The 12,276-nt window shown below is 35.3% G+C and overlaps 1 protein-coding gene across 1 annotated transcript; it reads left to right on the top strand.

Moving 5' to 3' along the window:
- The first annotated feature begins 2,398 nt into the window (after positions 1-2,398).
- LOC110225288 (myosin-11) lies at positions 2,399-11,366 on the top strand. Its single transcript, XM_021014645.1, has 37 exons — positions 2,399-2,872; positions 3,122-3,250; positions 3,333-3,476; positions 3,556-3,701; positions 3,781-3,937; positions 4,051-4,109; positions 4,195-4,354; positions 4,432-4,581; positions 4,665-4,801; positions 4,877-5,023; positions 5,118-5,219; positions 5,304-5,361; positions 5,450-5,551; positions 5,660-5,697; positions 5,784-5,910; positions 6,024-6,194; positions 6,287-6,418; positions 6,511-6,620; positions 6,707-6,767; positions 6,889-7,066; positions 7,220-7,425; positions 7,535-7,654; positions 7,832-7,930; positions 8,019-8,240; positions 8,455-8,594; positions 8,719-8,830; positions 8,928-8,975; positions 9,078-9,332; positions 9,437-9,592; positions 9,679-9,873; positions 9,974-10,117; positions 10,217-10,287; positions 10,386-10,542; positions 10,633-10,689; positions 10,765-10,845; positions 10,921-11,003; positions 11,116-11,366. Exons 1-37 carry the CDS (start codon positions 2,870-2,872, stop codon positions 11,237-11,239), a joined length of 4,581 nt encoding a protein of 1,526 aa, XP_020870304.1. The 5' UTR covers positions 2,399-2,869; the 3' UTR covers positions 11,240-11,366.
- The last annotated feature ends 910 nt before the right edge of the window (positions 11,367-12,276 follow it).

Here is a 12,276-nt window from a genome sequence, read left to right as displayed (position 1 = left end):
TTGCTAGGGCTTGCGAGAGTGCTCTCCAAAGAAAATGTTTTATTTTAGGCTCGAGAGAGTGCTCTCCAAAAGAAATGTTTTATTTTAAGCAAGTTTCTACATTTGATTGTTGAGGTAAATAGATCCATGGAAATGACCTGAAGATTTGCACTCGGTGGGTGTCATGAGTAAGGAGCCAATACCCTGAAAAAGCTGTATAATCGCGAGAGGTGTTATAGTTCTATATGAGCTTGTCATGAGTTTCAAGTCTTAGGGGATAATAGATAAAGAGAAAGTCATAGTCATTTGGATCTATGGAATTTGAATAGACATTATATCACAAGTGCGAGATGATCCGTTCTTAAATATTAAATAATCAAGGGTTTGCTCATTATTTAAAATTTTTGCACCAACAGGTCTCGGGGATGGGAAAGTATGATATTGTCATGACCAATCCGAATAGATTTATCATCACCAATGAAAAATCGAATTCCTTACTTCATGAGCGCTATCTAGACAAGAGGGAAAACTATCCATAAGACAAGTAGTTGCAATCTTTTGCCTCTAAAATTGATTCATCCTTGAAATATCTAACCTTCATAATATGGGAGCAAATAATTTGCAAAGCTTTTTTTGCAAGCAATACATCATTAAACTTTGCCAAATCTCGGAAGGCAAGACCTCTTTTTTCGAATATTAGAGTTGTTTCCAAGCTATCTAAGGGATTCCTCTTTATTGATAACTATTCTCCCGCCAGAAATTCATGTGTAAAGATTCTATTTAGAGCTAACTCTGATATGTAATTAAATATAAAGCAGGATAGCACAAATTTAATATTAAAAACTTAATATAAGCATTTGATCGACGTTTCACGCGATCATGCTATAATCGTGATTTTATATTGTAATTAGTTTTTTTATTTTACATAACTATATAAGGATAAAATAGTTTTTGTGTAAACTCACTAATGCTAATTTTTAAAATTTGTGTAGTGTGGACTATAATTGTCTATAAAACTTGTTTTAGTGCTATTCTAGGGAATCATTCTAACTTTATAATCCATATTTTTTAGATAATGATGTATTTTTAGAATTTTTTGTTATAATCTATATATTTAGATTATGCGGTACCTTTAGAAGTTTTTGTTATAATTTCAATTTTTTAGCTATTAAGGTACATTTTGAGCGAGTTACACATAAAGAGACAATTATCACGTTTAGATCCCGTCACAAGTTTTGAATGCAGTTCGAAAAGACAACACCAAAAGTTTTAGTGCAATAAGAAAGATTAAGATAGCTCCAACAAGAATGTAAATTTAAGAATAAAAAAAAACACTAAAATTGTATTTTATTAAATTTTCTTAGATATACATATATATATATATATATATATATATATGAAATATTATAGTTTATATAATTATTAATTTAGGACATTGATGAGATCTTATGTTTACATAGGATTTTCAAAAAAATTATTATCGAATTGTGTCATTTTTTACACTAGTCCATCCAACTTGGTAGTGATAATTTAAAATTTTTTACTGTATATAAGTGATAATTTCAAAGTAAATACAGTAGAACCTCTATAAATTAATACTCGATAAATTAATAAACGCTATAAATTAATAAAATTGTCCGGTCCCAAGTTGGGCTAGTGTAAAATTTGATAAAATTCGATAAGATAATAAGATAATAATTTTTTTAGAATCTCTATGTAAATATATGGTCCCATTAATATCTTAAATTAATAATCATGTAAATTTACATATGTATATAAGTTGTTATACTAATGTATGCTTTTAGTTGTTTTTTTTAATTGAATTTTCGATAGAACATATTTCTAACTTTTATTGAATAAAACAATTGGTTTTTTTTGTGGTTTTAAATTATAGTGGTGTAGTATACTCGATAATTGTATCGTAAAATAGTCAAGATTTTCTGCAAGTTTTTAATTTTTGAATATGCATTTTCATTTCGATAGCCTTATAAGTTATAGCTGTTAAAATACGATAATTGAGATCATTAATCATAAAGTTGAATTTACGATAGTCTTATAAGTTATAGCTGTTAAAATAAATTCACCTAAAGTCTTTGTAATTTTATTGTCTAATTTATTTTTGAAAATATTTTTTTTAACTATTAAAATTTCAAGTCTAAAACTACAAAATTTATAAATTCATTTCTTTTTAAAATTTTAAGAATTAAAATATATCTCTTTATAAATTAATAAATATTAATTTACACTATAAATTAATATTACTATAAATTAATAAATATCATGGTCCCAACAATATTAATTTATAGAGGTTTTACTGTAATTAGAAAAGTTTAATTAGTGAGCTAACCAAAGTCTAAAATCTTTTTTAGCTTTTAAAAGATTGAGACTGATTTGTTACCAAAATTAAAAAAAAAAAACTGAAACGTAGAGAAAGAGAAGGATGAGAGAGAGTGTGGTCATGTGTGAGAGAGAAGAGACTCGATTTAGGGCCACGAATTGGCGCGAATTCGTAGGGAAGAGACACCGAACTCGGCGAAGAAGAAGAAGATGACAATGGCACTCTCTGAATTTTTCATTCACTATTCTCTCTTCCCGTTTTTCCCGTTTCTTTCACCTCTTTCGATCGAATTTCAGTTTTTTGGTGATTCGATTTCGTTTAATTTCGTTCTGTTTCACGCTAAATCTTGAGTCTCTGTGGAATCATGCAGTTGTTTCGTTTCGATTTTGGGAGATTTGAGTGTTGTTGAATTGTGATTTTGGGGTTTCTCGATGTGTTTGTGTTAAGGGATTGACATAATTTTATAGCTTCCTTGTGTAACAAGTCACTTTCCGTAAAATCTACCCATGGATAGGGTTTCATTCAGCTGAGCATTGGATTTGAAGCTTCCAAATGGTATTTGATTGATTCATTTATTTAGAATATCGTTTATGCAACATCGGGATTACAAGTCTAAGAGTGGAAGAACAATGAGATGAGAAATTCAGTGACCCTGATCTTAGATTTTGTGTTTCAGAAAACTTAGTCGTTATTGGTATTCACAATGAGTTTGTACTCCTTTCAAAAGTATCTACGTACTGGTTTAATTACTAAATGTCGTGGTTCGTCTATCAAAACGCTAGTTCTTTGTTCGTGAAATTTCAGGGAACTCCAGTTAACATCATTGTAGGCTCTCATGTTTGGATTGAAGACTCCGATGTGGCTTGGATTGATGGTCTGGTTGAAAAGATCAATGGACAAGATGTTGAGGTTCAGGCCACAAATGGAAAAAAGGCGAGTTAAACTTGTTTGAGTTTCTGAATAATTGAAGCATAGAGTACACTTAAGCTGATTTTCTAATTTTTTGTATGTGTAGATCACTGCAAAGTTGTCAAAGATATACCCAAAAGATATGGAAGCACCTGCAGGTGGAGTTGATGACATGACAAAGCTATCTTACTTGCATGAGCCTGGTGTTCTTCAGAACTTAAAGATCAGATATGAACTAAATGAGATTTATGTTAGTACCTAAATTTTTCTTTGCTTTTGGACCTTTAGAAGGTGCTTTTCTTGACAGTTTTCTAACATTGTTGTGACAGACATACACCGGAAATATCCTTATCGCTATTAATCCTTTTCAACGACTGCCGCACATTTATGATGCCCATATGATGCAACAGTATAAGGGAGCACCATTTGGAGAATTAAGTCCTCATGTTTTTGCAGTTGCTGATGTTGCATACAGGTGCTCTTAATAGTCAGCTTTTAACCTTATTATATACTTGTGATTTATGTTATCAGCTGAGCGCGATATATACCTTCAGGGCAATGATCAACGAGGGAAAAAGCAATTCTATTCTTGTTAGTGGTGAGAGTGGAGCAGGAAAAACTGAAACCACGAAGATGCTTATGAGATACCTTGCATATCTTGGAGGTCGTGCTGTTACAGAAGGCCGGACAGTTGAACAACAAGTTCTTGAAGTATGATGTTTTAAGCAATCTGGATTTTTTTAGATTCTTCTTTACGTTTCTGCTATCTTGATTACATTTGCTTTTACTTGCCGTGATAATATGCCTGTAACTTCTGCTTGCAGTCAAATCCTGTCCTTGAGGCCTTTGGTAATGCCAAAACTGTCAGGAATAACAATTCCAGGTGAAAACACTTATGCATAATTCATTGTGTGGTTTTACAAGTTTTTGTTAGAATTTGACCTGATAGTTAATTTGTTTTCTCACAGTCGGTTTGGTAAATTTGTTGAAATCCAATTTGATAAGCAAGGAAGAATATCTGGAGCTGCAGTAAGGACGTATCTACTAGAGAGGTCTCGTGTTTGTCAGATTTCTGATCCCGAGCGCAACTACCACTGTTTTTATCTTCTATGTGCTGCACCACAGGAGGTATCCTCACAGGAACTACTCTTTGTTATTTCTGAATATCATTGAAAACTCTGGGCATAACATAAAAGAACTAGCAGGAGATCGAAAAGTACAAGTTGGGTCACCCGAAGACGTTTCATTATCTGAACCAGTCGAAATGCTTCGAACTTGTTGGTATAAGTGATGCTCATGATTATATTGCGACAAGAAGAGCAATGGATATCGTCGGGATGAGCGAAAAGGAACAGGTAAGCTTTTGTAAGAAACTAAGTGATCTTCTGATGCAGTTTTGTATTTATTTTGATTTGTCACCCTCTTTATAAATCAACAGGAAGCAATTTTCAGAGTGGTTGCTGCAATTCTCCATATTGGCAACATCGAATTTACCAAGGGAAAAGAAGTGGATTCATCAGTTCCCAAAGATGACAAGTCGAAGTTTCATCTTAACACAGTGGCAGAACTTCTCATGTAAGTAAACCTTTTTCCTCGAGAAGACTTGGTTGTTGTTATCAATACATGCACTAACTAGATGTCTCGTTTTAGGTGCGATGTAAAGGCGCTTGAAGATGCACTGTGTAAACGTGTTATGGTCACACCTGAGGAAGTTATCAAGAGAAGTCTAGATCCACAGAGTGCTTTAATCAGCAGAGATGGTCTAGCTAAGACTATCTATTCTCGATTATTCGATTGGTAAGTGGCTGATTTAATAGGTATATTGTAACACTACACAAGTATTGGTGATTTACAGATTTGATTCTAAGTGAATATCTCTAGTTACTTGCAGGTTGGTAGAAAAGATCAACGTCTCAATTGGCCAAGATGCAAATTCTAAATCACTCATTGGAGTCCTCGATATATACGGTTTCGAGAGCTTTAAAACAAATAGGTAAGGAATGTCTACTACCCCAAAGTTCAGAATTAAGCTTCCGTTAGATTTTTGTGTTTCCTCTGCTAATAGCGAATTCTGCAGTTTTGAACAGTTCTGTATTAATTTCACAAATGAGAAGTTGCAGCAACATTTCAATCAGGTAATTTCTTGATTGTAGTGTGAACCATTTCCCCTGAGGTTCACAGATTAGGCTTTTGGGGTTTACAAGTTTCTGTTACTGTTTTCAGCACGTTTTCAAGATGGAACAGGAGGAATATACAAAAGAAGCAATAGATTGGAGCTACATTGAATTTGTGGACAATCAAGATGTTCTTGATCTTATTGAAAAGGTCATTGCTGATCAATACCACATTTTTGTAGGATCTTATTTGAAATGACAATGCAATCTAAATATTTTATCGCTCTCTCTCTCCCTCTCGAAATTTTCCCATCTGCAGAAACCTGGTGGAATCGTGGCACTCCTTGATGAAGCTTGGTAATATTAGCATCAATAAACTTTCCTTGTGTATTTAACTGTAGCTATGTTATATCATATTAAAAAAATGTCTCTTGGTTCTTCAGCATGTTTCCGAAGTCGACCCATGAAACATTTGCCAACAAGCTTTATCAAACTTTTAAGACCCACAAGAGGTTCATCAAGCCAAAACTCTCTCGAACAGATTTTGCCGTTGCCCATTATGCTGGAGAAGTATGTTCTTTTTTCCTTCAAGGAAATTTAACATTGTACAACACAGTCGACTGTCTTATAAGTTTCTTAGTACTTTTTTTTTTTTTTTTTTTTTTTGTGGAATATCATTTCAGGTCCAGTATCAGTCTGATCTATTTCTGGACAAAAACAAGGATTATGTTATCCCTGAACATCAAGATTTGTTGGGTGCTTCCAAATGTCCTTTTGTTGTGGGCCTCTTTCCTCCGCTCCCGGAAGAAACATCGAAATCTTCAAAGTTTTCATCCATTGGCTCTCGCTTTAAGGTAAATAGGCTTTATTCTCTTAGAGTATAGAAATGACAAGGTTGTGTTCAAGCAAATGTAAGAAATAAAATGTGATATCCCGATTGATGCAGATGCAACTCCAGCAACTGATGGAAACATTAAACTCTACCGAGCCTCACTACATCAGATGTGTGAAGCCCAATAACCTTTTGAAGCCTGCCGTATTTGAGAATGTCAACATCATGCAGCAACTCCGGTGTGGTGTAAGTATAGATGAATAATAGTATTACAAATTTCCAATAGTATTACATATTTTCAGTAATTGAACCGACATTGTTGGTTTATATTCGTCTAGGGTGTTTTGGAAGCGATCAGAATCAGTTGTGCGGGGTATCCCACTCGTAAACCTTTTTTTGAGTTCATTAACCGTTTTGGACTTCTATATCCTCGAGCTCTAGAAGGGAAGTAAGTGAAACCTTTCGCTCTGTTGATCCAATTGTAACAACTATCTTGGAACTAAACAGTGTGTATACTGACTTGTTCCTGAACAGCTATGAGGAGAAGGCTGCATCGCAAAAGATCTTGGACAATATTGGACTCAAAGGATACCAGGTATTGATTCTAAGTGTCTTTTTATTCGTTCAACCATTATCTAATACTAATGATGCCATAGAATATGGTAAAATGATCAAATAGTGCAACTGAAATGTATAAAATACGTTGGGTAATGCAGGTTGGTAAAACTAAGGTATTTTTAAGGGCGGGCCAGATGGCTGAACTCGACGCGAGAAGAACTCTGGTTCTTAGTGCTGCTGCCAAAAAAATTCAGAGACGAATACGGACTCATCAGGCCCAAAAACGGTTCATTTTACTAAGAAAAGCCACCATATCTCTCCAAGCTTTATGCAGAGGTGAACCATCTGATTCATCTCATACTCTCTTAATCCCTATCTTGCGTACTATCTCCTGGCTAGAATTTAGAAACAAAAATTTCTCATAGTTCATGAATGAATATTCTAGATCTAAGATGATTAATAACTTTCTCTTCTTTGTGAAAATTATAGGAAGACTTTCATCCAAACTTTACGAGAACTTGAGAAGACAGGCTGCTGCTGTGAAGATTCAGAAGAACGCTCGGAGATTACATTCTAGAAAATCATACAAAAACCTCCATGTAGCGGCGCTTGTTGTACAAACAGGTTTAAGAGCAATGGCTGCTCATAAACAATTCAGATTCAGGAAGCAAACAAAGGCCGCTACAACTATTCAGGTTTGTATTTCAGTGGGAAATATACATTGGTCAGCTTATCTAATTGTCGAGCTAGCTTTGTTTTGGCAATTTTGCTTACTAACGCATTAATTCATGTTATAAATTGCAGGCTCAGTTGCGCTGTCACAGAGCAACCATGTACTACAAGAAGCTTAAGAAAGGAGTGATCCTGTCTCAGACACGATGGAGAGGCAAACTCGCAAGGAGAGAACTTCGACAGCTCAAAATGGTACGTAGGTGCACTTTGTACATTCACCATGTTGCCACTTTTAGGGACTTTGAAGATGAAATAGAGAGTTCCTAATTTTTATTCCATGTTTTGGCTATAGATAAGGTGCTTGTCATGTATGTGATCTTCTGGTTAACTGTCCTAAACATACTCATCAACACTTTTTGTTATCTTCAGGCTTCGAGGGAAACAGGCGCACTGAAAGAGGCAAAGGATATGCTTGAAAAGAAAGTCGAAGAACTCACATACCGTGCACAGTTGGAGAAACGCTCAAGGGTAATTGATACAAAAATTGATTTTATTGATAAATATATTTGTTTTCGGTAGGATGATTTTAAAGCGAACATATAATGTAAATTGTCAGGTTGACCTGGAAGAAGAAAAGAATCAGGAGATTAAGAAACTGCAGAGTTCATTAGAGGAAATGCGGAAGAAAGTAGATGAAACAAATGTGCTTCTTGTTAAGGAACGTGAAGCTGCTAAGAAGGCCATTGAAGAAGCGCCTCCTGTTGTAACAGAAACGCAAGTCTTGGTTGAAGATACCCAAAAGATTGAAGCATTGACAGAAGAAGTGGAGGGTCTTAAGGTACCCCCTCCTTGTCCCAACTTAAATCCCTCAGGGCCAAATCTTGAAGCTAGTTAATAACTGAATTCTTTTAGTTTCGCATTCAGCGACAATCAGATGGTTTATCCTTTCGCTAGGTTATTTTGATGGTTATTAACATGCCTGAACTTGACTCTGTTAGTGTATTGTTACAGAAGAATGTATGAAGCATTAGTAATCATTTGTGTTCCAACAGGCTAATCTTGAACACGAGAAACAAAGGGCCGATGATGCAGCAAGGAAATTTGATGAAGCTCAAGAGTCTAACGAGGACAGAAAGAAAAAGTTGGAAGAAACAGAGAAAAAAGCTCAGCAGCTCCAAGAGTCTGTGACGAGGTAAGACGATATCAAATCATTACTTTCTTAATAGTAGGAAGTAAATGAAGGTATAGATCTGGCCACATATATTAATGTAAACTTATGACACTGTTTATCTAAAAGTTGTAATCATAATGATCAGGTTGGAGGAAAAATGTAACAATTTAGAATCAGAGAATAAAGTGTTACGACAACAAGCTGTGTCCATTGCACCAAATAAGTTTCTCTCTGGCCGGTCCAGGTCGATTTTACAGGTACGGATATATATACTAAGAAAACTGTTGGCCTCCATTTGTTTTGTTTTTCTATCTGAAGTTAATGACTTCCCATCTGTTCATAAAACCAAAACAGAGAGGTTCAGAGAGTGGTCATCTATCAGTTGATGCAAGGCCAAGTTTGGTAAGTACCTCGATATGCCTGGTAAATATCGTCTTGAATGTTTCTGTTGGATTCTTTTAATCGTGTCATTCTTCTATTTGGGTTTTATTTAATTTGAATCAGGATCTGCATAGCCATTCAATTAACCGTAGGGATCTCTCTGAAGTGGACGATAAGCCACAGAAATCACTTAACGAGAAGCAACAAGAAAACCAAGAGCTGCTTATCCGCTGCATCGTTCAACACTTGGGTTTCCAAGGGAAACGACCTGTTACAGCATGTATCATATACAAATGCTTATTGCAATGGCGGTCATTTGAAGTTGAAAGAACTAGTGTCTTTGATAGGATCATTCAGACAATAGGACAAGCTATTGAGGTTCGTTTGAGCTACTATATTATTTAAGGATACAAAAGTGAAAGTTATGAATTTGGATTCAGTTGACTTGGTAGTCATTGTTGCATTTTTTTTTTCTCATTCAGACGCAAGATAACAACAATATACTAGCATATTGGTTATCCAATGCCTCAACATTGCTTTTACTCCTCCAACGCACTCTTAAAGCTAGTGGAGCAGCAGGAATGGCTCCACAGCGCCGTCGCTCATCTTCTGCCACTCTCTTTGGGAGGATGACTCAGGTTTGTGTGGCCTTTAATGTATATACTTCATCGTATCAGATTCATCACATGCATGTTTTAACTTGTCAATATCAATCTTTCTCTAGAGCTTTCGTGGCACACCTCAAGGTGTGAATCTTGCCATGATAAATGGTGGAGTGGATACCTTAAGGCAAGTTGAGGCGAAATACCCAGCTCTACTCTTCAAGCAACAGCTAACAGCTTATGTTGAGAAAATATACGGAATGATTCGTGATAACTTGAAGAAAGAGATTTCTCCACTCCTTGGATTGTGCATTCAGGTAAATATAGCATCACGCTGGCATACATCGGTTACATGTACAAGAAATGGCGTATTTATTCACTGGGTATAAATCTTTTTTGTTGGTCATATAAAAATAGGCACCAAGAACATCAAGAGCGAGTTTAGTGAAAGGGGCATCTCGTTCAGTTGGCAACACCGCAGCACAGCAAGCATTGATCGCCCACTGGCAAGGAATTGTAAAGAGCCTTACAAACTTCCTCAACAATCTGAAATCGAACCACGTGAGTCCTTGATCTAGTCATGTAATAAAAAAAATATTTGAGAGATTCGAAGACGTCAAATCATTTCATTGAAATGATTTCAATGACTCCTTTTCTTAGGTTCCTCCATTCTTGGTCCGGAAGGTGTTTACGCAGATCTTCTCATTCATCAATGTTCAACTGTTTAATAGGTTCGCTTGTTGATTACCATCTCATCCTTATTTGATGTCTCAAAAATTGCCTTGTTGTATTAATTAATTAATAACGCATTCCCATATTGTCCTTGCAGTCTTTTGTTAAGACGGGAGTGTTGTTCATTTAGCAATGGGGAATACGTGAAAGCAGGATTGGCTGAATTGGAGCACTGGTGTTACAATGCAACAGATGAATATGCGGGTTCTTCTTGGGATGAGCTGAAGCATATCAGACAGGCCATCGGGTTTCTGGTAACTTTTCATGATTTGCTTGTAAACCTCAGAGTCAGTCTCTGTAAGGGTTATCAAAATGCAGTAATTTATTGTTGTAACAAAATGCAGGTCATACACCAAAAACCTAAAAAAACCTTGGACGAGATAAGTCATGAGCTGTGTCCGGTAAGTGAATGAATTGTTTGATCTTTAGAAAGTAAGTAAGTGTGGAGTAGTTTAAAATATGAGTTGATATTGCAGGTGCTCAGCATTCAACAACTATACCGAATTAGTACAATGTATTGGGACGACAAGTACGGAACTCACAGTGTATCGCCAGACGTAAGTTTGGAATCTGCTTTGATTTAAATAATGATAAGGAAAGATACCAATCTTTGGTGTATTTATATATGATAGGTGATAGCAAATATGAGGGTACTAATGACAGAAGATTCAAACAATGCTGTTAGCAACTCTTTTCTATTGGATGACGATTCTAGGTGAGTCCTCACTCATGTATTCAACTCTTTCTCATCTCTAACAGAAGATTCAAACAATGCTGTTAGCAACTCTTTTGTTTAAAGTAGGGATTTTGTATTTGTTTGTTGGCAGCATTCCTTTCTCGGTTGATGATCTGTCGAAATCGATGGAGCGGATAGAGATTGGAGATGTAGAACCACCGCCTCTCATCCGAGAGAATTCTGGTTTTAGCTTTCTATTGCCATGTTCTGACTAATAAAAGATAAATTGGTTCAATAAGTTTACACCACCACTGTGTAGTTGTGATAATCCTTCTCTTTTGAATAGAGGTGTCAATAAGTTAAACTTTGATTATATATTAAGAATTCAAACTTTTTGAAGCAGGTCTTGGACTACAAGTCTTGTCAGAAATTATGCCGTTCCACTTTTGTTTTGCAACATATTTTTCGGATCATCATATGCATTGATATGAATAGCAAAGCAAATGTGCTGCAAAACAACAAGCAAATCTCCTATATAAGTCTATACAAAGAAAGATAAAGTCTACGTCACTACCAAAATAAGTTTATCACAAATATAAGTCAAACATCTATCAAGCATAGCTGTCTTTACTACGAAAATAAATCTTCCACAAACAAATTAAATACACCAAGTATAATTTTGTCAATACGTAAATTAAATACACGAAGTATAATTTTATCGTTACTCGATCGGTTTTGTGCTTATATGTGGTCGTGTCCACACTCAAATAATTTGTTTAAACGTCAATGGCCTCTCCTTGTAAGCCATGATGAATTATATGACTTTTGATCTCTTCTCTTTTAGCTGATATGATCTTCTCGAACAATTGATCAAAAACTTCTCGAGACCTTTTCGCATCCTCTTCTCTATGATAATGAGATTTTGCTCTCTCTCTAACAAGTATCAATCCCTAATACACATGCCATTGTAGTATATTAGGTTATCAATCCAATCTCAGTGTGACTGCAAGCATTCAAGATATGAAACAGAAAGCGAATAAGTCAAGCCAATTATGAAAGGGTTTTGTGTGTTTCTATTGATCCTAAGCAACCAATTTAACATGCAAATACCGAATTTAAAAGCTTGCAAAAGAGAACTAAACAGCAAGTAAACAAGAACAAGAAGTAAACTAAAGACCAGAAACTATCATGCATAAGCTTTGGAAAAGAAACTAGCAACCTAACAATGCAGAGAAACGATCTAGGCCTAACAGGTCGAGCTAAGCAACAGAGACTAACAGAAACGAGATTTAAACAATCAATAGAGATAAAG

This window comes from Arabidopsis lyrata, assembly GCF_000004255.2.
Source record: "Arabidopsis lyrata subsp. lyrata unplaced genomic scaffold ARALYscaffold_1, whole genome shotgun sequence".
Classification (NCBI taxonomy): domain Eukaryota; kingdom Viridiplantae; phylum Streptophyta; class Magnoliopsida; order Brassicales; family Brassicaceae; genus Arabidopsis; species Arabidopsis lyrata.
This window is presented reverse-complemented; position numbering and strand designations above follow the sequence as displayed.

Bases quoted from the DNA above. Each gene is read 5' to 3' on its own strand.
- LOC110225288 (XM_021014645.1), top strand. The intron at 5,220-5,303 runs GTAAGGAATGTC...CGAATTCTGCAG, and splicing joins GAGAGCTTTAAAACAAATAG to TTTTGAACAGTTCTGTATTA. The intron at 5,362-5,449 runs GTAATTTCTTGA...TACTGTTTTCAG, and splicing joins TGCAGCAACATTTCAATCAG to CACGTTTTCAAGATGGAACA.